This window comes from Cyprinus carpio, chromosome A9, assembly GCF_018340385.1.
Source record: "Cyprinus carpio isolate SPL01 chromosome A9, ASM1834038v1, whole genome shotgun sequence".
Taxonomy (NCBI): domain Eukaryota; kingdom Metazoa; phylum Chordata; class Actinopteri; order Cypriniformes; family Cyprinidae; genus Cyprinus; species Cyprinus carpio.
Window position 1 is genome coordinate 27,997,149 of NC_056580.1, and position 27,372 is coordinate 28,024,520.

Sequence of the window (27,372 nt, forward strand, 5' to 3'; positions counted from 1 at the left end):
TCTCTCTCTCTCTCTCTCCCGCATCACTCCGCGTGTGTGACGTGTGCTCGTGCGCTGTCCCGGGAATCACGGTGCTGAAACCGCCGCATCAGCCGCACGGAGCCACTCCGACACCGTCCAGCTGAACCCAAGCTCACGGCGATCGGATTACACATCCCCGAGGAGTCGCGCGAATTGACGCCAGAAGCTGCAGCAGAATAACATTTGCTCTCGAGGCGCCCGAGGACATGCGGCGTGCGCGAGAAGAAACATCACCTTTCGGTGCAGATCCCTGAATGATTTCACACCGCTGAGGGATGCTTTAACACATGTGGCATGCGACTTTGAAGCTTCTCTTTGCAGGGGGACACATATCTCAATCCCAATGGAATGAATCGATCTTATGGCTTCTGACACCTGTTTACTGCCTTTTCATTATTATTTTTTATCTAATACAGGATGCAATATAGATGTGCACTTAAATATTTCACAAGAGCGTCTTTGTTTCTCCGTTTAGCTTGCAATCAATTTTAAGCTAAATTCCAAAAGTGCAATGAACTTAATACAGGTTGCGACTTTAATGCACCACTTAAGTTCTCAGGTGTAGCGTGTTGCAATCGTTCCGGATTACCATGGCTTTCATGCATTCGCCTTAAACTAAGAGGGAGTCGATAAACGCGCGCTAATTGTTCCCGCACGGTCTCGGTTCTCCCCGTTCTTGGATGCTGCGCGGTCACGGCATGCTGAAGAGCCGCTGTTGCGTTCTCTTCAGTGACCTCAAGGTGTTTCTGCTCGGGCCACAGGCTCCTACAAACCCCATGAGCGGACAGACGGCCAGAATCAGCCCGTTTGCCTCGGATAACAACAATACCGTACGAGCCCACCGGCTCCGGCACTGGAGCACCCCGTCCACAGAGGACGCTGTCGGGCCGGAGGAGGCTGCGCACGGATCCGCGTGGACGGGTGCCGCGGCGGATGAGCTCCCCAAGGATCGGAGGGACGACAGATTCTCCTTCATCAGCTATGCAGAAGGAACCCCGGTGTGCAGGATATGCTTCCAGGGGCCGGAACAGGTACAAACCGACCCTACAGCTCAATAGCAAGTAAACAAATGTAGTCTACATGATAAATAATGACTTTAACCATATACTAAAAAGTGTTGATTTGGTTCCAAAACTTGTTTATGTGTTAACTAAAGGAGCAACTATCTAATCATGTTAATTTCATTACTAATTAAAAAAAAAAAAAAGTTTAGTTCTTCATTGCTGGAATTAACAATCAATAAATCAATCGATAAATTAATACGCAGCCATTTTCATGTGTTTTTGACATAGCAAGTTTCAATTTTTGCATTAACTTATAAAAGCTATACAACTTTTGCATTATTATTGGAGTTCATTTGACTAAAACTACTATTTCAGCTTTTCTACTTCAAAATGTCACATTTAATTTAATGTGATACTTGGCATTTCTTCGTTAATATTTGTGAAACTTAATAGCAATTTCTCAGTGAATTTTTTTTTCAGTATCCAGTGTGTGTCAACAGAACCTAAAGAGACTACAACTTAAATTACAGTCAGACAAAAAAAAAAGAATGGTCTTTAACTTACAGACAGAGCAAAATGTGAACGTGATTTTTTTTTTTTGCATATAAATAAGGGACAACTCAGTTACAGCAGGCACTCAGTAGTTAAAAACAATACAAGACAGCATAACAGTTAACAGAACTGTAAACACACACAAAAATCTATAATAATTACCAACAACAATTGGAATTTGAAGTCCATATACACAGCCATTCCTTGCCTGGGCCTACTTAATTAAATATTCAGGAGCTAGAGCCAGTGGCCACGCCCCCAATTACAAAACATCATACGAATCTTATGCTTTTATGATGTACTTTAGTTACATAGTGCAATGTATATTAAAAGCATATATTATTATTTAGTAAAATGAAAAAAAAAAATTTAAAGTGCAATTTACATAAAACATTCAAGATAAGGACGCCCTCAGTTGGCCGAATTATCAAACTTTAATGCAATGCAAGTTTTAAACAGGATTCTCATAACTCTGACCAAAGAATTTCAATAACATGTTTTAATGATTTTTTAATTTTATTTTCAATTAAATACATTTTTTCCAATTTAATTTCTATGACTTGCCCGGTTGTACTTTCATAGAGACTGCATTTCCAAAGAGATTTTTTAATCAGTCCAAAACTAAAGCTCTTCTTCACTAGTCTCTAGAAATGTTTATGTTTACAAGATTTTAATGATTTCCATGAGTCCTGTTTAAATTAACCTCATGGTTTTAAAGTCACGGCGGTGCAAATGGCAAAGGAGTATTAACTTTTTGCTTAATGTGCCTTGTTTTAGTATGAAAACTGTAGCTCAGAGCAGGCCTCATGAATTATTCATGATTATATGCAAATTGTTTCCACTTCAAAAATCTCAGCACAGTCTTCACCCAAAGGAAAGGTGATTCACCAGAATTTACAACAGAACAACATTTATTTCACACTTGTTTCACTGATATGTTTGAGCTCGTGCCAAGTCAGAGTAAATAAAAAACTGGAGTGAGTTGAGTGTTAGAGCACATGAACAAACACCCATGTTACCTGAGCTGATCCTCTCCTGTACTGACAGAAGGAAACCTGAGGCGAGTCAGCAGAGAGGGATCCACTTTCCTCCTCTGAGGGTTATAAGCAAAGAGCAAACCCCTTTAAACACTAGTTAGAGAGGAGACCGGGGCTAGTTGTCACACAATTATAAGATACACTAAAAAAAGTTGCTTTTTCTTCTTTGTGGCTTTTTCAAAGTAGTGAATAAAACTAGACTATTAGAGGATGTTTTACAAGAAAATACAATTTCAAACTTTCTACTTGCTGTTTCTTTGTGCATGTTTGTTTATTTGTTACACCAATTTTTTTGTGTGTGTGTGTAGAAGATAGCTTTTGCAGTTAATAAATAATCAGTTATTTAATTCAGTTTATTGATTTCAATATCTATTGGTCCAAACAATGATTTAATATTTTGTGTGTATGCTGAAAAAAAAATTGAGAACAGTTTTCACTCAGAAATTGATATTAAATTTCACAAATAATTACAAAGAAACAGCAACACATTAAATAAAACACAACGTTTTTAAGTAGAAAGACTGACATAGTACTTTATTGTTAAACATGCACTAATTATTTTTGATTTATTTACAACTTTGTAAAAATCATTTTACAGTATACACTTCAAAAAATAGGTGATGAAATGAAACGATTTTCAATTGCTAGCCATTTTCACAAATAATTACAAAGAAAAGTAACATTTAATAAAACGTGAAAATTTGAAGTAAAAAAAACCACTCCAATATACTTTATTTACAACTTCGAAAAACATTTTTTTTACAGTGTACCTCTTACATTTTTGCTTTGTGTTTTGTAATTGTTTAAAATGAGCTTTCTAAAGCTTAAAATAAGCTTTCTAATGTCACGTTTCCACCGCAGTAGGGCATGTTGTCACAATGGAAACATGCTGTTAGAAAACTCATTTTAAGCTTTCACAAAAGGTCAATGTGTGTTAAATGAACTGCATCTACTTTTCCTTGACAATATCAGTAGAAATGCTCAGCATCTGTGTTTACTGCGTTTATGAATCAGAGAGAGTTCCTCTGAGGCGCTCAGTGTTTTTATTAACCGCTCCATAATGACACGATTCTAATTCAGATTTAAACAAACCCATTGTGCTTACGCAATTATAAGATTGCTGCCCCAAAGCGTGATGTCTTTGAGAAGCTCTGCTGTAAGTGTAAAGAGCCGAAATGTGAGCGCTGGTGAACCCGAGGGAATGATTTCAGATGATTGTTCCAGTTAAACAGTGATCAGATCTTCTCTCTTGTGCTTTTTGTGTGCAGAGACGAAGCAGAACTGATGTCTTACAGATACTACATGATGGAAAGACGTGTCTAGATGAAGGGCAGCGCTTTGATTTTCTGTCTTTTGTTGCTGTCTGACTGATTCATGCCTGTTTTCTGCTGATTCAGCAGGCTGTCGTTCAATGGCGCTATGAACATCCTGTTTAAATGTGTAACACTGAGTAATAGCTCTTAGCAATATGCTGGTGCAGACGTCTTTTTTTGCCTTTCAAATGCATCTCGACTAGATACGAAAAGCACAACTAAATTATTTCTGGGTTCAAAGCAAGTCCAGCTCTAAAGCATTCACAATTTCTCTCAAAAGACTTAAACATACACACTGCATACACACACATACACAAACTGTACAGTAGGTGTTTGTTTTGAACTAGTGTAGAATTAGTGACATTGTCTGTGTAAACTTTTAACTCAAACCTTAATGTCACAATCACATGATGCAAAACATGATTTTCTTACTCTGTTTTTGTCTTGTTTTCTTGTATAAATATCTAAACATTCTTAAATCAAGATACATTTACTTGAGGAGCAAAATGGCTTAAGAAGTGTTGTTTTTTTCTTTTTGCAAAATATACCAAATTCAAAGGAATTGTTCATCCTAAAATGAAAATTTGCTGAACATTTGCTCACCATCAGACCATCCAAGATGTGGATGAGTTTGATTCTTCATCAGATTCAAAGAAATTTGAATCACTTGCTCAGCAATGGATGTTCTAGAGTGAATGGGTGCCGTCAGAACCAGAGTCCAAACAGCTGATAAAAACAACACAATAATCCACAAGTATCAGTTAACATCTGGAGAAGACAAAAGCTGTGTGTTTCTAAGAAACAAGCCATCATTAGGATGTTTTTAACTTTTGAATCAGGAGAGAAATATGCACAGATCGAGCACTGTTTACAAGCCAAAACAGATCTAAACAAATACGTGTTTACAAATATATACATTCTTTTTTTGTGTGGTTTGTTGGCCGGCGTATGATCCCTCAGAAGTTCATGCATCTAGAAAAGTAACCCCATCTTAAAAAGAACAATGCACTTTATATGTCAGAATAAATACAGGGTTTTGCTTAATAATTAATGTAAAAAATAAAATACAAGCTTTAGTTTTATGCTTTTTTAAAAACCCTCTGTAAAACTGGCTCTGTGCATGACTGTAACCATGATTTTTGCTTTTTTAAACTGGGAACTTGTGTTGAACCCAGAAGATTACTTTAATCTGTGGCGTTCACTAAGTAGTGAAGCTTCTCTGCTGTTTTCAACTCAGCTTTGTAGAGCTGCAGAGGCACAGATTCAGACAAGAGAGACGCATTATAGTCACAGAATCAATCTGCTGTTAAGATCCCTATAGTATTACTTGCCTCACATACAGGTTACCCCAGAGAGCCTTCGCCTGAGATTTATGAGGAAGCCGTGGAAGAGTTTAGCTGTGTTTGAGAGGCAGACAAACATGCACTAATGTTTTTCCTTCATTTAAAACAACAAACAAATGTTACAGTGCATGACAAATTAGAAACAGCTACATAGATACAGTCACAGTCCAAAATTAAACGAATAGTTCATCCAAAAATGAAAATTTGCTGAAAGTGTACTCACCCTCAAGCCATCCAAGATGCATATGAGTTTGTTTCTTTATCTGAACAGTTTTGGAGAAATTTTGCATTCCATTACTTGCTCACCATTGGAGTGAATGGGTGCCGTCAGAATGAGAGTCCAAACAGCTGATAAAAACATCACAATAATCCACAGCACTCCAGTCCATCAGTTAACATCTGGAGAAGTGAAAAGATGCATGTTTGTAAGAAACAAATCCAACTTTAAACCATCGATTCTGGACATAATATGAGTCCACTATCCATAACAGCATACAGATCAAGTACCGTTTATAAGCCAAAACAGTCCAAAACAAATATGTGGGTGGATTTTGATGTGAGAGACAACAGGAGATGGACTTCTTTGCATTATTATAGATTGTAGACTATGATTGAAGTTAAACAAGTTAATGTTGATGGATTTGGTTCTTAGAAACATGCACCTTTTGGCGTGGTGTGGATTATTGTGATGTTTTTATCAGCTGTTTGGACTCTCATTCTGACGGCACCCATTCACTCCAATGGTGAGCAAGTGATGTAACACTCAATTTCTCCAAATCTGTTGAAGAAACAAACTCATCTACATCTTGGATGGCCTGAGGGTGAGCAAATGTTCAGCAAATTTAAGAGAACTATTGCTTTAAGCCACTAAAATGAAAATAAAAGGACCAAAATAATTTTTTTGTCATTTTAGACCATGGATACAGTCGGTTGATGAAACAAACAGCTTCAGAAGCAGCATGAAGACAAATGGCCAGCACAGCTCTTCTCGATGCCTTTATGGCTGCACCGAATAAGGACGCATTATTTTGCATGCGGTAATCCTGTGGAGGCACGGCTCTGTGCATTTACAATAACACAGGTCTACACTCCACTTCTCTGCCACATTACATTCACATCACACTGAATGGAGGCCCAAATACTCAGTGTCCCTCTAGCAAGCCAATGATGGAAAATGCTATTTCAGAACGGCTTAAGGCTGTGCTTATGCGCCGCCTTTTGTTGTTCTGTACATTCGTGCATCATTAAGAGTCAAAGGCAGCCCCTTTCCTGGCACATATTTTGTTATTTACTACAGATTCAATTCATTTTGCCTCTTCAGAGCAGCGCGAATGTTGCTGAAAAGTGGAAGTGGTTTGTAAACCAGAGTGCCGGGCTTTTTAAAGAGTCTTTGATGGCATGTAATAAGTATAAATATGAAGGAAGCACAATATTATCAATTCATGTTTAATGTTGGTGTTACTTAGAGGTTTCCTTTTATCTCATAACAACCAGGATTTAATCTCGTCTAGACAGTATGGCAAACTAGATTTTTAACATGCAAGGTGTGCTTATGTGGAAAAGTTGTTGTTTATCAGCTTGTTTTGCTCGCATGAACTCAGGACATGAAATCAAATCTAATCCTGATGTTTTAATTCACACAGAACCAAATAAGGAATCAGTCTGACACATTTAGTGAAATGACCTACTTACCATTAATCTGAAAAGTAGGTCTGATATGGATATCTCCGTATGGATTACTGCACTGCAACAGAGTACAAATGATCAGTGCATGAATGAGCTTAACCCTCAGTCTTCATTATCAACCTCAAGAGGTCAAACTATACAGTAAATATTATCCGAGGACTTTTATTTTGTTCTGTACACGGTTTGCCATTTTGCAACCTTGCTACCAATTTGGGGCGTAATAGGGTTAATAAAAAAAGTAATATATATATACACACACACACACACACACACACACACACACACACACACACACACACACACACACACACACACACACACAGTAAATAAGTATATTTAAGTATATTTAATAGATGTGTCAGACTGATTCCTTATTTGGTTCTGTGTGAATTAAAACATCAGGATTAGATTTGATTTCATGTCCTAAGCTCATGCAAGCAAAACAAGCTGATAAACAACAACTTTTCCACATAAGCACCACTTGCATGTTAGAAAAAAAAAATATATATATACATATATAATACTATTAACTAAGTAGAAAAACTGAAATAGTATTTTCTTCTAAAACGCACTCCAATAATCTTACAACTTTGAAAAATAATTTTTAGTGTAAAAAATATATAATATATGTACTGTACACACACATACACTTGCTCGCATATACATATATATGCATATATAAATTAAAAACATATAATGAAACAGTCTTTTTGAAAAAATTTTTTTTATTCATATACACTCAATTTTATAAATAAATAAGTAAAAATAAATATATATATATATATATATATATATATATATATATATATTTCTACTACAGTGATCTAAACGTCTATTCAACAAACTCTGAGGTGGAACAGGCCAAAATGTTAGTTGATAACAGATAATCAAACACATCTAATAATTATCTTAAAACAAAAAGTATAAAATTCAAAACTAACTTATGCTTTTTGCCTTTTTTGCTGAATAAAAAGTAATGGGACACCAGACTGTTGAAAGTCTAGAGAAGTTCAGATGCAACTTTCTTATGAATGTTTGCATTGATTTTACAGTTGTTGTTATAATGTTTCTTAACCTATGCATGAAAATGCAGCTTTTTATCAGACATCCTAAAGCGTGTCACATTTTTGACATTTTTAATCACGCCAGCTAATTTAATTTAAAGATTGTCAATCAGTGACACGGTTTCTCTCTTTTTCTTGAAGTCTAGCTGAGAATCCCCCTCGAGTCTCCCTCCGCCCTCCACCGTCTCAGATGTTTATTTATTTCTGAGTCATACTTATTCATAATTCAGAGCGGCACACGACTGACACAGTTTTACAGGGGAGTCACAATCTGACTAAGGTACTTTGGGTTCTTCAAACCCTTGCCGCACGCTAACCGTGACACGCTTTTCACACCCTTCAAGATAAATGGCCGTTTCTCACAGGAATGCATCAGAGCCGTGGTGTGCCATTTTTATTCTTATTTGATTATGCTTTCAGCTGCTCTATGATCTGTTTAAGACATCTGACCGTGTTTAAATACATTTTGTAGATTTATATAAAGTCTAAAGCTGCATAACTCAAATATAGGATATATAGTACATTCATATAGCATTCACATACATAGTACACTCATGTAAAGCAAGCATACTATACAATTATACTGTACATACAACTACATGAATGTACTATATATCCAACTTTAATAAGTAATATTTCTTTCTTTATAGAAGGGTTGAACTTATTAGAGTTGCTGTAGATTGTATGAAAATGGTGCCTTATAATGTATAAATATGTATAGTATATATGTATATATAAAGCAAATTCTGGCTGTGTAATTGTTTACAGTATATCTTCACAAAATGTTATTATCTATTTTATTGCATAGTTCTATAAAGTTTTTTTTATTTCTTTTTGGAACTGATTGATCTGAGCTTATGCAGCTCAGTTTTTGAGTGAAAAAAAGCATTATTTGTGGATCATTTTGAGCTCAGATCAATTAATCAGTTACAAAAACAAATACAAAACCTATGCTAATTAAAATAAAACAAGCTGACAAAAAGAACGAATACAATATTTGGTGATAATATATCATAACGAGCTTTATATACCATTTTTTTGTCGGCCGGTCATTTTTGTCCTGGAACAGCACAAGTGGGCAAAATTCTAGAAATATACAAGACTAGTCAAAATTTTGGAGGAAATCGAAAGTTATTTTTAACAGTAATGCTTTACAATATTTTGTTACTCCCTAAAAAAGTAAGTAATTACATTACTTATTACTTTTGTTATGTTACTTTTTCTCATATGGGCTGGGCTTACATGTTTGATTTTTAATATAAAAAGTTCTATTTTGGCAAATGTTAAAGCCCTTTCACACCAAAAGTGAAATGAATAAGCCTCAGGATGAAGGAAACTTAACTCGTATTACTTGTAATACCCTCCTAAGACCCGAGAAAAAAGTTTTAGGAAAAAAAATATTTTTTTCCATGTCTTTACATTATTTAGAGCATAAAAAAAAAATCTAATAATAATTTTTAAAGATATTTCATTCACAAGTTATGCTATGTCCTCGGTAGAGGACATCGGGACTCAATTTCTTTAAAAAAATAAAAAGACATGAATGAACATGCATAGGCAAAACAACTGATTTTTTAATTCACCAATAGGCTACATTTTTAGTTTTCAAGATTTTTTTTTTTTGCCAAACTTTGTATAAAGATGATTCTCAACTATGTTATAACGGAATGATTCAATATACCATTTTTCTTTCTGCAAAATGTGTGTAAAATGACCATTATCAGGTTTTCTCAGTATATACAATGTATCTATAAACTAAATCTAATTTGCATATTAATGTGTTTTTGAGGCAACATGTAATGAAAAAATAAGTGTTATAATGGGAGTAATAATTGACAAGATTTTCATAATAATATATAATATTTCATAGAATGTTGAAATATAATTTCTTTCCCTATTCATTTGTCGTGTCTCCCAAAATGCGTAATAAACATGCTTTTAGTCCCGGTGTCCTCATATTCGTAACAGAAAGTCATATTTTGATTTGAAACCCCATAACATTTTCCTGAGATGTTGATTTATGACACGCTGTTTAAAAACGAGTCAGATTTAAATGATAATTACAAAATATTATCATATTTCCATGAGAGAGTCACTAAATTAATATCAGACATTTTTGATGACTAAGGAGAGGGAGTGGTCCTGGTGAAACATCCATATATTATTTGGTATCTCTGAAAAGCCCTGAATGTGCTCTGTACGGGACATCCAGACTTAAAACTGTGGCATGTACAGTCTCAGAGAATTTCACTAAAATATAATGTCCTCATATAAAGCCGCAGGGTCTTAAGAGGTTAAATTACCCCCAACGCTGATTGTTATATCGCAGTCCAATGCGATAAGAAAAACTAGAATTTTTGGGAAACAGAAAATACTTAAATACAACAACATGAAGGTCAAAACTCACACCGCTTCATTAACAACTAATTCAGATGGCTTCTGTTCACATGCATTTATTGAACGTTTGGTTGTCAATATCTTGAACAGGAGTGCAATAAACAGCATTAAACTCTTTATCCGCAGTGTGGCTCTCGGTGGAGTAAGTGAAACAGATTGTCACAGTTGTAATGGCTGTCTGATTTGTGCTGCCCTGAGAACACGGAGGTGGATTAGGCTGCAGGTTTGGACGTGCTCCCCGTCTCCTCCTGTGCCGCCCTCCTCCCATTGGCTGTCCCTGCTCTCCTCATACTGTCCGGCCAACTCGCTCCCACTAAGTCCATCTGCAGACAGGCCTGTGTCTGTACCAACACTCCCGTTCTATTTCCTCCCGACACTGTGACGGAGGTAGCGCTCCTCTTGGCTGAAGGAACATAGGGTCGTGTTTATGTAATACTCATGTTAAGTTGAGCTCGGGGCTGCTTTTACTTAGAGCTCCACTCTTTGGCGGAAGGAGCACTGATTACACTGATACTTGACTATTTTGATTGTTTATCCCAGACAGCAATGAGATGAATGGAGAATATTAGGTCTTCTCAGATCTTTCTCTCACGTTATTCCTCCAGAGATCTCAACAATGTCTCAATTTGTGTTCGGATTAAAAAAAAAAAAAAAGTCTGCGATCAAAAGTCAGAGATCTCAATTTAAACTCAAATATTTCTCATCAGTGTATCCAAAGATCAAATAACCTGAACTGCTATCCATAACTTTATGAGAAATAAAGTTAATACTTTAATGAAACAGAAGGCAAATATTACTATCCACATTCAGTGTGAGCTACTGGCTCATTTGTCTATTCTTATTTTTAATAATTTTATTTGAAATACCTGAGATAAAGTTAATATTTTATTGAACTCCATTAGGGTCTCTTGAGCTCTGAAAGAGCAACCAATGAGCGATAACATTTTCCTCTAGGAGACACAGAGGAAAGAATAAACACAAATGTAATCTCAATTGGGTCTCCTCAATAGCAATGAGATTAATGGAGACCAAAATGTGTCTCCTGCTTCTCAGATGTTTCTCCCGAGGAAAAAAGACCTCAGTAATCTCAAGATTTGTCACAATACCAATGTCTCCAATCAAAAGTATGTGACAAATATGTGACCCTGGATCACAAAACCAGTCTTAAGTGTCAATTTCTCTAAATTGAGAATAATACATCATATGAAAGCTGAATAAATAATATTTCCATTGATGTATGGGCGTTAGGATCAAATAATATTTGGCTGAGATACAACTATTTGAAAATCTGGAATCTGAGGGTGCAAAAAAAATCTAAATATTGAGAAAATCACCTTTAAAGTTGTCCAAATGAATTCTTAACAATGCGTATTAATAATCAAAAATGAAGTTTTGATATATTTAGAGTAGGAAATTTACAAAATATCTTCATGGAACATGATCTTAACTTAATATCCTAATGATTATTGGCATAAAAGAAAAATCAATAATTTTGACCCATACAATGTATTGTTGGCTATTGCTACAAATATACCCCAGAGACTTAAGACACATATACATACACATGTAAACAAATTTCTCAACATATCCATGTTACTTTTAAAGCTGTTTGTTTGCTCAGATGTTGCTTGTTCATTGCTCAAAAGACATAATTGATTTTTCAGACGTTTTATTCAAGTGTCATCTTTGTCTCAGATGTTTCTCTGTTTGTCATGCAATGATTTGCATTTCTCCGAATGAAGTTTTAAAGTTGATAAATGAAACATAACTGAGCGCTCCATTATGTGTCCTGAGGTTTGATTAAGCAAATAACTCTCAGCGCATTAATGCATCAGTTTAACCTCGGCTGACCTGATCTGTGTTTTTGGGTTCTGACATGAGAAACGGTTTTGAAACGTTTAACTCGCGCTCTGTTTATGCACCGGAGAGAAACGAGAGGGCAGGTTGTGTGTGCGAGTGTGGATATCTCTCAACGGGACTCTAGTGTTAGTGCTCGAAGGTGAGCGATCACACTGCGCCGCACCTGTTACTGTGTCTGCTCCTCAGACACGACACTCAGGACGTCTGCATCCATCCACAGCCGATTAACGCTGTCATCTACACACAGCAGAATATCACACACACACAACTCACTACAACACAGTCCAGTAGTAAATATACTACACACACACACACACACACACACACACACACTAGAGGCTCTGGTCCAAATCACAGTGAGCTGAGAAAAACCAGATTCAACCAGTCAAAATTGATTTGCCAGGAGTGTGTTGGTTAACTAACTCCAGAATACTCTAATATGACAGCATATATTAATATTGAGCCAGAATAGTCCATTTCTAATGAGACTGAACAGTACTTTGGAAGTGAATTATTTATTTTTATCAAAACAAGGCACATAGAAATTATTCAAAAGTGGCAAAAGCACTTCCTTTTTCCTGACTGTTAATTAATTCCCATCCCAACACAACAATCCCAAATGCAGATGATAAATAACATAAATAAAAAGATTAATACTGATCATATATAAATATACAAGTATTCACATGACAATAACATTAAAATGTAAATTAGGGAAAGAAAAAGAGAGAATAGTTTAAAGAGAGAGAGAGAATGATTAAATATACTAATATAATAAATTAGATTATGTATTAAATAAAGTATAAAAATACAAAAGTAAGTACATTAAAATATTTATTAAAAAATTAATATATAATATAATTAATATAATTAATATACTTCTAATATGCTACTTTTGAGCTCAGGATTAGGTGCCCATTTCTTATTACTTTTTATTTGTGTTTTTTTTTTTTTTTTTTTTTTTTTTTTTTTTTTTTTGTGGAAACTGCATTATTTTTATTTTTTTTTAGGAATCTTTGATGAATAGAAAGTTCAAAAGAACACCATTTATTTTAAATCTTTTGGTCAATTTAATGAATCCTTGTTTAACAAAAATAGTATATTTTCTAAGCAACAACAACAAAAAAGCTTTTATATAGTGCAGTTAACAACAACAACAAAAACAACAACAATTAAAATAATAATAATAATAAATACAGAGCTTTTGATGATCCAGTAAGCAGCAGTTTACTGTATATAGTGCATTTAAAAAGTCACTCTGAATGAACGTTGGGCTTTAGTTCTCTTTTTCTATTTAAATTTCATATAGTGTTCATGAGGAAGATAAATTATTTGTTCTGAAACTGTCAGTTCACACTTCATTTTTCATTATTCCTGAACTGTCAACCGCAGCTTCTGAAATTCAAGATAAAACACTGAATAAGTGCTTGGTAATGGAAAGAGTGCAGATAATAAATGCTTTTTAAATATGTTTACAGCAAACAAAAGAAAAAAAAAACATCACAATTAACCCTTTAAAGCCTACTGTATCATATTTGATGCCTGAATTCCTAAGACCTCTAAATGCTCAAAACTTTGCTGTGAAACCTGTTGCACACAATCTACTCCTTGCCTTGTCGTCTGATTGATAGTTTAGACTTAAATGTCTTTTAGTTTAATTGTACAAACATCCACCACCAGCTTGTGCTTCACATGTCTTGCTGTGAAATCTTTACTGATTTTTATAGAGTAAACATAAGAATATATTTCATATAGTTAGTCATATTTCCAGATGAACTCTTACTGGACTGAAGAAGCTTAGCTTTACTTGATTATCCAGACATCATCCTCTCAAAACATTATACTCATCAGTCTTTCTAATAAAACTAATCATTTAAATCCATTTCTCAATCATCATCAAATTACAATACAACACACCTATATTATAATAAAACAAACATAATGCTTCTCATTTACGAAGACATATTATTGGAGATAAAGAGTGCCGACTGATATTAATATCATTTTATGTAAGTATCTGCTGTACTGCTATAAAGATTTCATTGATTTACATTACAAGCATCAAAATTTCATCACTTTTTGGTCATATTAATATCAGCATCTGCAGCAAACTGCATATTTTTGCTCAGTTTGGGCCTCTGAAGAAAACGGAGGTGTGTTTCCTCCTCGAGTATGAGCTCTTGCTTGTGTGTGTGTTTCAGGGTGAGCTGTTGAGCCCGTGCCGCTGCAGCGGCTCCGTTCGCAGCACTCATCAACCCTGTCTCATCAAGTGGATCAGTGAAAGAGGCTCGTGGACCTGTGAACTCTGTTACTACAAGTATCAGGTGATCGCCATCAGCACCAAGAACCCGCTGCAGGTACATCTCAAAACCACGTACAAGACACAAAATCAGCCCTGAATTTAATGATTGATGGGAACAGTTCTGATTCTGAATTATTCCATTAATTATTCTTTTACTTTTGAGAAAGATCCCCTTTATTAATGTGCGCCAAGCACATACACTAGCGTTCAAAAGTTTGGTTCACTAAGGTGGAGGTCAATAAGATTTTTAGATGTTTTTGAAAAAAGTATCTTCTGCTCACCAAGGCTGCATTTATTATAAAAAAAGCAAAAAATTTGTAAAAATAAACAAAATCAAAAATAGATATTTTCTATTTTAATGTATTGTAAAACGTAATTTATTGCAGCTGATTTTTCAGCATCATTGTTTCAGCCTTCAGTGTCACATGATCTTTCAGAAATCATTTCTTTTAGAATCAGTTCATTAGAATCTTTTTTTTTTTTCAAATCATAGAAAATTTGAATAATTTAAATTTAGCATTTCTGAATCATTTAAATATAGCATTTAAAAAAATTAATCACTAAAAAAATTAAAATCATAAAAAATGTATTTAAAAAATAATTTAAATATAACATAAAAATAAAATTTAAAAACATAAAAATATAACAAAAAAAATTACTTTCTGAATCACTGAAATCTAGCATTTAACGTGGAATTTTATTAAAAATTTAAAATTTAAAAATATAAAAAATTAACAATCATAAAACATCAAAAAAACATAGCAATGGATTTTTAAAATAATTTAAATGTAGCATTTAAATGGAATTTTGAATCATTTAAATGTAGCATTTAAACAATAGATTTTTTAAATTATTTAAATCCTGCATTCAAAATGGATTTATTTCTGAATTGAAACTGATCTTGAATTTCAATCCTTAATAGTAGAATAGAGAAATGCAGTAGCACTGAAATGCCCTGCTCTCTCTCTGTCTCTTTTGTGTTTTAATGAAGTGGCAAGCGATTTCGCTCACCGTCATAGAGAAGGTCCAGATCGCGGCGGCGATCTTGGGTTCACTCTTCCTCATCGCCAGTATCTCGTGGCTGGTGTGGTCGTCGTCCAGCCCTTCGGCCAAGTGGCAACGGCAAGACCTGCTCTTCCAGATCTGTTATGGGATGTACGGCTTCATGGACGTCGTCTGTATCGGTATGTACAGTTTGCTTGGGGTCAAAGTTAGGTTCATCTTAGTTGGATGTATGTTGACTCAGAATGAGTCTTTTACACAGTTCAGTTTAGTGCTTGTTTCACTGGAAAGAAGTTCTGAAAGTTACAGTATGTTTTCTTAGTATCATAAAATACATTTAAGTTCAAGGAGAATTTGAATATGAGATCTTCAGAGAAATCCACATAAAGTATGCGTGTTTAAAAAGCAGAAAACCTTGACAGTGTGTGTCTGTAATGAATTGCATTTAACCACAGAAACCCAACATGCCTCAAATCTTCTGTTATTCACAATGTTCACCAGTGACCATGAGTCCAATGCACAGGGATTCAAACCTAAAGAAAAAGTAACAGAGCCAAAGATTTAAATATCATAATATAAAACCAGCATGTAAAAACAAACAGTCAACAATAACAACATACATACCAAAGATTGACTCACATCAGGGTTATTATTGTTAACTAAAACTACAACTATCAAAGAAAATTTTTGTTTCATAAAACCAAATTAACTAACTAAATAAAAATAATGAATAAATAAATAACTTTTTTATATCAGCTAGTTGCCAAGGCAACAGTTCTCATTATTATTTAAAGTACTAAATAAATAAAACATATATAGACATATTAAAAAAATCTAAAACAACAAAAACATACAACAAAATTACTAAAACTTTAATTAAAATTATAGTAAAAAGAAAATATAAAAATAATATCTAATTTTAAATTTTAACAAAATATATAATATTATATCGATGATACTAAAATTACAGACTCACAAATGACTCACAAATGTAAAACATCAGAAAATTAGAAATAAGTCTCCTAACAGATTTTACGAAGAACTAAATTCACTCATATAGTCACACAAACACACACGGGGGTAAACAGAAAGAGAGAAAAATCAAAAGAATCAATTTATGAATGATTCAGTTTGTTTGTCTTTGTGCCAATAGCAAATAAAACATGTGAGAAAGCAGAAAGCAAACATTGTGATGATTATGAAGGATTATGTGTTTTACATAATGTCGCATTCATTCTCAGTAATAAGAGCGGAATACTGGGTTCTCTAAAGCAGGAGTTAGAAATACTAAGGTACACTAGAAAATTACTCTGAAGGATTATGAAGGATTATGTGTTTTACATAAAAATACTATTTCAGTTTTTGTATAATATAATTTTTAATTCAAAATTAAATAAATTTAAAATTAATTAATAAATAAACTAACCATTCATTACTTAATAAACATTTGGAGCTTGAAAGTATAAATCACCATATTCTCAGAAAACAGAAGCTCTGACAATCTGCTCTGCTCAGTGAATGGGTGCCGTCAGAATGAGAGTCCAAACAGCTGATAAAACCATCACAATAATCCACAAGTAATCCACACCACTCCAGTCCATCAGTTAACATCTGGAGAAGACAAAAGCTGCATGTTTGTAAAAAATAAACTCATCATTAAGACATTTTTAACTAATTAAGACGTTTCTTCCAGCTAATCCAGTCCACAATAATGCTTTCTCCACTGAAAAAGTAATCTGGTCTGAATCAGGAGAGAAATCTGCACAGTTTTTATCAGCTGTTTGGACTCTCATTCTGATGGCACCCATTCACTGCAGAGCATCCATTGATGAGCAAGTGATGAAAATTTTCAGCAAATTGTCAATTTTCAGTGAACTATTCCTTTACATGTTCAAATACAGTGCAAAACATTATAATTAGATTGGGAATGTAGAAATCAAAACCAACTCTAAGCCTGATTCACGATACTACCCAGAAAGGCAAAGAAAAGAGAGAGCAAAGGGAGAAACAGGAGGAGAAAGATAGTAAAGATGTCAGGAGTCATCATCAACTTTCTGCAGAACATGTGAGGACACAACATCTCAGAGCGCTGGACAAACACGCAGAGGGAAAGAGCTTCAAGTAATGAGGAACCAGGCCAGACACAGCCATCTACCTTCATTAATATAACCTCCAGTTTAAACTTAGATGGAAAAAGGCATAAATCAGAGAGAACCTCCAGGAGTTTTGATTAGTGTTTCTTCAAACAGAACACTAGATGAGATGCCCAGTGCTCAACACACGTCTGTCTGGATCCAGAGATTTATGAGTCATTAGTATGAAATAATACATGCACTGGGTTCATTCTGCCATCATACTCTTACTAATGCTGTATTATATACTGGGGATAGTATGTAAACTGCCACTTGAAATTTATTTATGCATACTGCATATGATTAAATACAGTAAATTCCATAAATTATGCTATTATTTAATTCCAAGCACAACCTTGAAGAATCATTCAGATTTCTGAATCACTGAGCATAAAGAAAAATAATGCAACAAACTGTAGCAAAATTACAGTAAACACAGTAGATACAGACACTTCAGTTACAGATCTTTGGCCTTTTCCTCACAGAACTAGTATACTGTATAGTACAGTATGTGGTTTTGATTTTACACCATTCAGAGTTTGCAAACTTCATTAACAATGAGAACTGACGGGCAGCAATGATGTGTGTTTTCAGCTGTCTATAGTCTGACTTTATTAAAGAAGTCAATTCATATATTTTTTGTTGTTTAACTACCTGAGGTTCAATTATGTTTAGTAAAGGTTTTTGCATTTAGATTCTTCCACCCTTTGATCTCAAAATTACTTATCTCTATGGTAGCCTCAGAATTGTGAGATATAAACTAGAATTGTGAAATATAAACTCAAAATTGCGAAATAACTTAGAAAAGCAAGATATAAACTAGAATTGCGAGATATAAACTAGAATGGCAAGATATAATCTAGAATTGTGAGATATAAACTCAGAATTGCGAAATAATTCAGAATAACAAGATATAAACTAGAATTGCGAAATATAAACTCAGAATTGGGAGATATAAACTAGAATGGCAAGATATAATCTAGAATTGTGAGATATAAACTGAAAATTGTGAAATAACTCAGAATAACGAGATATAAACTAGAATTGTGAAATATAAACCTAGAATTGTGAAATAACTCAGAATTGCGAGATATAAAGTAGATCTGCAAGATATAAACTAAAATTGCAAAATAAGTCAGAATCGCAAAATATATATTCAGAATTGCGAGATATAAACTCAGAACCGCGAGATATAAACTCAGAACCGTGAGATATAAACTCAGAACTGCGAGATATAAACTCAGAACTGTGAGATATAAACTCAGAACTGAGAGATATAAACTCAGAACTGTGAGATATAAACTCAGAACCGCGAGATATAAACTCAGAACCGTGAGATATAAACTCAGAACTGTGAGATATAAACTCAGAACTGAGAGATATAAACTCAGAACTGAGAGATATAAACTCAGAACTGTGAGATATAAACTCAGAACCGCGAGATATAAACTCAGAACCGCGAGATATAAACTCAGAACCGCGAGATATAAACTCAGAACCGTGAGATATAAACTAGAACCGCGAGATATAAACTCAGAACTTCGAGATATAAACTCAGAACCGCGAGATATAAACTCAGAACCGTGAGATATAAACTCAGAACCGCGAGATATAAACTCAGAACTTCGAGATATAAACTCAGAACCGCGAGATATAAACTCAGAACCGTGAGATATAAACTCAGAACCGCGAGAATATAAACTCAGAACCCGCGAGATATAAACTCAGAACCGTGAGATATAAACTCAGAACCGCGAGATATAAACTCAGAACCGCGAGATATAAACTAGAACTGCGAGATATAAACTCAGAACCGCGAGATATAAACTCAGAACCGCGAGATATAAACTAGAACTGCGAGATATAAACTCAGAACTGCCAGATATAAACTAGAACCGCGAGATATAAACTCAGAACTGCGAGATATAAACTAGAACCGCGAGATATAAACTCAGAACCGTGAGATATAAACTCAGAACCGCGAGATATAAACTCAGAACCGCGAGATATAAACTAGAACCGCGAGATATAAACTAGAACCGCGAGATATAAACTCAGAACTGCGAGATATAAACTAGAACTGCGAGATATAAACTCAGAACTGCGAGATATAATCTCAGAACTGAGAGATATAAACTCAGAACTGAGAGATATAATCTCAGAACTGAGAGATATAAACTCAGAACTGCGACATATAATCTCAGAACTGAGAGATATAAACTAGAACCGCGAGATATAAACTCAGAACTGCGAGATATAAACTAGAACTGCGAGATATAAACTCAGAACTGCGAGATATAATCTCAGAACTGAGAGATATAACTCAGAACTGAGAGATATAATCTCAGAACTGAGAGATATAAACTCAGAACTGCGACATATAATCTCAGAACTGAGAGATATAAACTCAGAACCGCGAGATATAAACTCAGAACCGCAAGATATAAACTCAGAACCACGACATATAATCTCAGAACTGTGAGATATAAACTCAGAACCACGACATATAATCTCAGAACTGAGAGATATAAACTCAGAACTGCGAGATATAATCTCAGAACTGAGAGATATAAAATCAGAACTGGGAGATATAAACTCAGAATTGTGAGGTGAAAAGTCACAATTACCTTTTTTTTTCATCTAAGAATGTTAAGAATATCAAAACAATAACTTACAGTAGCCCAAAGAATCTCTCTTTTCCACAGCTCTAATCGTCCATGAGGGCCCATCCGTTTTCCGTATATTTCACCGCTGGCAGGCCGTCAATCAGCAGTGGAAAGTTTTAAACTACGACAAAAAGCAAGACAGTGAGGAGATGATATAAACCGCGAGATATAAACTAGAACTGCGAGATATAAACTAGAACCGCGAGATATAAACTAGAACCGCGAGATATAAACTCAGAACCGCGAGATATAAACTCAGAACTGTGAGATATAAACTCAGAACTGCGAGATATAAACTCAGAACTGCGAGATATAAACTCAGAACCGCAAGATATAAACTCAGAACTGTGAGATATAAACTCAGAATTATGATATAAACTCTGAATTATGATATCAACTCAGAACTGTGAGATATAAACTCAGAACTGTGAGATATAAACTCAGAATTGTAGAACCCGCGAGATATAAACTAGAACGCGAGATATAACTCAGAAACGCGGATATGAACCGCGAGATATAAACTCAGAACCGCAAGATATAAACTCAGAACCGCGAGATATAAACTCAGAACCGTGAGATATAAACTCAGAACTGCGAGATATAAACTCAGAACTACGAGATATAAACTCAGAACTGCAAGATATAAACTCAGAACTGCGAGATATAAACTCAGAACCGCGAGATATAAACTCAGAACCGTGAGATATAAACTCAGAACTGCGAGATATAAACTCAGAACTACGAGATATAAACTCAGAACTGCAAGATATAAACTCAGAACCGTGAGATATAAACTCAGAACCGCGAGATATAAACTCAGAACCGTGAGATATAAACTAGAACCGCGAGATATAAACTAGAACCGCGAGATATAAACTCAGAACCGCGAGATATAAACTCAGAACTGTGAGATATAAACTCAGAACTGAGATATAAACTCAGAACTGCGAGATATATCAAACTCAGAACTACGAGATATAAACTCAGAACCGCAAGATATAAACTCAGAACTGCGAGATATAAAACTCAGAACCGCAAGATATAAACTCAGAACTGCGAGATATAAACTCAGAAAAACCGCAAGATATAAACTCAGAACTGCGAGATATAAACTCAGAAACTGCGAGATATAAACTCAGAACTGAGGAGATATAAACTCAGAACCGCAAGATATAAACTCAGAACTGCGAGATATAAACTCAGAACCGCGAGATATAAACTCAGAACTGCGAGATATAAACTCAGAACTGCGAGATATAAACTCAGAACTGAGAGATATAAACTCAGAACTGCGACATATAATCTCAGAACTGTGAGATATAAACTCAGAACTGCGAGATATAATCTCAGAACTGAGAGATATAAACTCAGAACTGAGAGATATAAACTCAGAACTGCGACATATAATCTCAGAACTGTGAGATATAAACTCAGAACTGCGAGATATAATCTCAGAACTGAGAGATATAATCTCAGAACTGAGAGATATAAACTCAGAACCGAGAGATATAAACTCAGAACTGCGAGATATAAACTCAGAACCGTGAGATATAAACTCAGAACCACGACATATAATCTCAGAACCGCGAGATATAAACTCAGAACTGTGAGATATAAACTCAGAACCGTGAGATATAAACTCAGAACCGTGAGATATAAACTCAGAACCGCGACATATAATCAACTCAGATATAATCTGTGAACTGGGATATAAAACTCAGAACTGGACATTAAATCTCAGAACTGTGAGATATAAACTCAGAACTGCGAGATATAATCTCAGAACTGAGAGATATAATCTCAGAACTGAGAGATATAAACTCAGAACCGCGAGATATAAACTCAGAACCGCGAGATATAAACCTCAGAACCGCAAGATATAAACTCAGAACCACGACATATAATCTCAGAACCGCGAGATATAAACTCAGAACCGTGAGATATAAACTCAGAACCGCAAGATATAAACTCAGAACTGCGAGATATAAACTCAGAACCGTGAGATATAAACTAGAACCGCGAGATATAAACTAGAACCGCGAGATATAAACTCAGAACCGCGAGATATAATCTCAGAACCGCGAGATATAAACTCAGAACTGAGAGATATAAAATCAGAACTGCGAGATATAAACTCAGAACCGTGAGATATAAACTCAGAACCGCAAGATATAAACTCAGAACTGCGAGATATAAACTCAGAACCGTGAGATATAAACTAGAACCGCGAGATATAAACTAGAACCGCGAGATATAAACTCAGAACCGCGAGATATAAACTCAGAACTGTGAGATATAAACTCAGAACTGTGAGATATAAACTCAGAACTGCGAGATATAAACTCAGAACTACGAGATATAAACTCAGAACCGCAAGATATAAACTCAGAACTGCGAGATATAAACTCAGAACCGCAAGATATAAACTCAGAACTGCGAGATATAAACTCAGAACCGCAAGATATAAACTCAGAACTGCGAGATATAAACTCAGAACTGCGAGATATAAACTCAGAACTGCGAGATATAAACTCAGAACCGCAAGATATAAACTCAGAACTGCGAGATATAAACTCAGAACCGCAAGATATAAACTCAGAACTGCGAGATATAAACTCAGATCTGCGAGATATAAACTCAGAACCGGTAGATATAAACTCAGAACCGCAAGATATAATCTCAGAACTGAGAGATATAAACTCAGAACTGAGAGATATAAACTCAGAACTGCGACATATAATCTCAGAACTGTGAGATATAAACTCAGAACTGCGAGATATAATCTCAGAACTGAGAGATATAATCTCAGAACTGAGAGATATAAACTCAGAACCGCGAGATATAAACTCAGAACTGCGAGATATAAACTCAGAACCGTGAGATATAAACTCAGAACCACGACATATAATCTCAGAACCGCGAGATATAAACTCAGAACTGCGAGATATAAACTCAGAACCGTGAGATATAAACTCAGAACCGCGACATATAATCTCAGAACCACGACATATAATCTCAGAACTGTGAGATATAAACTCAGAACTGCGACATATAATCTCAGAACTGTGAGATATAAACTCAGAACTGAGAGATATAATCTCAGAACTGAGAGATATAAACTCAGAACCGCGAGATATAAACTCAGAACTGCGAGATATAAACTCAGAACCGCAAGATATAATCTCAGAACTGAGAGATATAAACTCAGAACCGTGAGATATAAACTCAGAACCACGACATATAATCTCAGAACCACGACATATAATCTCAGAACTGTGAGATATAAACTCAGAACTGCGAGATATAATCTCAGAACTGAGAGATATAATCTCAGAACTGAGAGATATAAACTCAGAACCGCGAGATATAAACTCAGAACTGAGAGATATAAACTCAGAACCGCGAGATATAAACTCAGAACTGCGAGATATAAACTCAGAACCGCGAGATATAAACTCAGAACTGCGAGATATAAACTCAGAACCGCAAGATATAAACTCAGAACTGTGAGATATAAACTCAGAACTGCGAGATATAAACTCAGAACTGCGACATATAATCTCAGAACTGTGAGATATAAACTCAGAACTGCGAGATATAATCTCAGAACTGAGAGATATAATCTCAGAACTGAGAGATATAAACTCAGAACCGTGAGATATAAACTCAGAACTGCGAGATATAAACTCAGAACCGTGAGATATAAACTCAGAACCACGACATATAATCTCAGAACCACGACATATAATCTCAGAACTGTGAGATATAAACTCAGAACTGAGAGATATAATCTCAGAACTGAGAGATATAAACTCAGAACCGTGAGATATAAACTCAGAACTGCGAGATATAAACTCAGAACCGCAAGATATAATCTCAGAACTGAGAGATATAAACTCAGAACTGAGAGATATAAACTCAGAACTGCGACATATAATCTCAGAACTGTGAGATATAAACTCAGAACTGCGAGATATAATCTCAGAACTGAGAGATATAATCTCAGAACTGAGAGATATAATCTCAGAACTGAGAGATATAAACTCAGAACTGCGAGATATAAACTCAGAACCGTGAGATATAAACTCAGAACCACGACATATAATCTCAGAACCGCGAGATATAAACTCAGAACTGTGAGATATAAACTCAGAACCGTGAGATATAAACTCAGAACCACGACATATAATCTCAGAACTGTGAGATATAAACTCAGAACTGCGAGATATAATCTCAGAACTGAGAGATATAATCTCAGAACTGAGAGATATAAACTCAGAACCGCGAGATATAAACTCAGAACTGCGAGATATAAACTCAGAACCGCGAGATATAAACTAGAACCGCGAGATATAAACTCAGAACCGCGAGATATAAACTCAGAACTGCGAGATATAAACTCAGAACCGCAAGATATAAACTCAGAACTGTGAGATATAAACTCAGAACTGCAAGATATAAACTCAGAACTACGAGATATAAACTCAGAACCGCAAGATATAAACTCAGAACTGCGAGATATAAACTCAGAACCGCAAGATATAAACTCAGAAACTGCGAGATATAAACTCAGAAACCGCAAGATATAAACTCAGAACTGAGAGATATAAAACTCAGAACTGCGAGATATAAACACAGAACTGCGAGATATAAACTCAGAACCCGCAAGATATAAACTCAGAACTGCGAGATATAAACTCAGAACCGCAAGATATAAACTCAGAACTGCGAGATATAAACTCAGAACTGCAAGATATAAACTCAGAACTGCGAGATATAAACTCAGAACTGTGAGATATAAACTCAGAACTGAGAGATATAATCTCAGAACTGTGAGATATAAACTCAGAACCGCAAGATATAAACTCAGAACTGTGAGATATAAACTCAGAACTGTGAGATATAAACTCAGAACCGCAAGATATAATCTCAGAACTGAGAGATATAAACTCAGAACCGCAAGATATAAACTCAGAACTGCGAGATATAAACTCAGAACCGCAAGATATAAACTCAGAACTGCGAGATATAAACTCAGAACTGTGAGATATAAACTCAGAACTGAGAGATATAATCTCAGAACTGTGAGATATAAACTCAGAACCGCAAGATATAAACTCAGAACTGCGACATATAATCTCAGAACTGTGAGATATAAACTCAGAACTGCGAGATATAATCTCAGAACTGAGAGATATAATCTCAGAACTGAGAGATATAACTCAGAACCGCGAGATATAAACTCAGAACTGCGAGATATAAACTCAGAACCGTGAGATATAAACTCAGAACCACGACATATAATCTCAGAACTGCGAGATATAAACTCAGAACTGCGAGATATAAACTCAGAACCGCAAGATATAAACTCAGAACCAGGACATATAATCTCAGAACTGCGAGATATAAACTCAGAACCATGACATATAATCTCAGAACTGAGAGATATAAACTCAGAACTGCGAGATATAATCTCAGAACTGAGAGATATAAAATCAGAACTGGGAGATATAAACTCAGAATTGTGAGGTAAAAAGTCACAATTACCTTTTTTTTTCATCTAAGAATGTTAAGAATTATCAAAACAATAACTTACAGTAGCCCAAATGAATCTCTCTTTTCCACAGCTCTAATCGTCCATGAGGGCCCATCCGTTTTCCGTATATTTCACCGCTGGCAGGCCGTCAATCAGCAGTGGAAAGTTTTAAACTACGACAAAAAGCAAGACAGTGAGGAGATGAAGAATAATGAGGAATGGACGCGTTCGCTACTCCACCAGAGGGAGCCGGCAGGAGCAGACGTCTCTCCTTCACCGTCTTCACTCATGGCTGCTGCTGGGACGCCGATACTTGACGGCACGACAAACACAAACATTACAGCGCTGGACTCCTACCAGACTGACGCTCTCGCTGACGGACCGGCTTTACCGGACCAACACTGTCCCTATAACCTCCTGCACTTACTGAGTCATCTACGGCCACACGAGGCACGCAGCCCAACCACTAACATCAGCACAAACACCACTAAACCTAGAGAAGTGGTTATGAGGGTCACTACCGTCTGACTGGAGGCCTTATGATGGGACCCTCGAACTCTTTTCAGCACAGAGAAACAATAAGCACAGTGTTGGAACTGTTGGACTATTTATGACTTTTACTGATACTGATAACAAACAATGTGGGTTTTTAATTGCAGATGCTGAGATCTTAAAAGCAGGTTGGACTGCTGATGAATTTAAAGGGACAGTTCACCCAAAAATGGACATTGTCATTCTTTGATGTTCTGAACATGTATGATGCCATTTTATTTCCTGTGGAACACAAAAGGAGAATTTATGAAGAATCTTCACACATCTGATTGTGAACAATGTTAAGCTCCAAAAAGCACCATAAAAGCATCATAAAAATGGACTTTTTATTGAGAATTTGTGTTTTACAGCAAAAATATTTTTTTTTAGTATCAATGTAAGTTTGGTATCATTGATATGCTATTATACTTTTTTCTATTTTAATTTTAGTTAAAGTTTTAGTAATTTTGTTGTGTTTTTGTCAACTTTATTAGTTTTTTTTAAATTGAGTTTTATTCCATTTTTAATTGTAGTTATTTTAGTACTTCAACATAAAAAGAAACACATATTTTTTGTTATTTTAAAAAAAAATCTGTAATTATTTAATTTTATTGTGTTTTTTTTGTTTTTTATAATTTAAAAAAATATATATCTATAAAATATATTTCAGTTTTAATTTTATTTATTTTAGTACTTAAGTTAAACTAAATGAAAATTAAAAATGTTACCTTGGCAACTAACTTAAAATATATATTTAAAAAAATTCATTTTATTCTAGTTTATTCCATGTTTATTTTATATATAAATAAATGTTAACTGAAATAATATATTTAATAATATAATTTAGTTTAGCTTGAAGTACTATAATAACTAAAATTGTAACTTAAATAATAACAAATAAAAAATTTTTTGATATTTAAAAAAAA

At 34.9% G+C, this 27,372-nt stretch overlaps 1 protein-coding gene across 1 annotated transcript; it reads left to right on the plus strand.

Annotated features, from left to right (window-relative positions):
• Positions 1–26,785, plus strand: marchf4 (membrane associated ring-CH-type finger 4). Its single transcript, XM_042764351.1, has 5 exons — positions 1–1,052; positions 14,479–14,634; positions 15,571–15,763; positions 20,419–20,528; positions 26,117–26,785. Exons 1-5 carry the CDS (start codon positions 702–704, stop codon positions 26,441–26,443), a joined length of 1,137 nt encoding a protein of 378 aa, XP_042620285.1. The 5' UTR covers positions 1–701; the 3' UTR covers positions 26,444–26,785.
• The last annotated feature ends 587 nt before the right edge of the window (positions 26,786–27,372 follow it).

Coding starts and splice junctions, on each gene's coding strand:
- marchf4 (XM_042764351.1), top strand. CDS start 702: ATGCTGCGCGGTCACGGCATGCTGAAGAGCCGCTGTTGCGTTCTCTTC. Junction 14,635..15,570: donor GCACCAAGAACCCGCTGCAG/GTACATCTCAAA, acceptor GTTTTAATGAAG/TGGCAAGCGATTTCGCTCAC. Junction 20,529..26,116: donor AAAAGCAAGACAGTGAGGAG/ATGATATAAACC, acceptor GACAGTGAGGAG/ATGAAGAATAATGAGGAATG.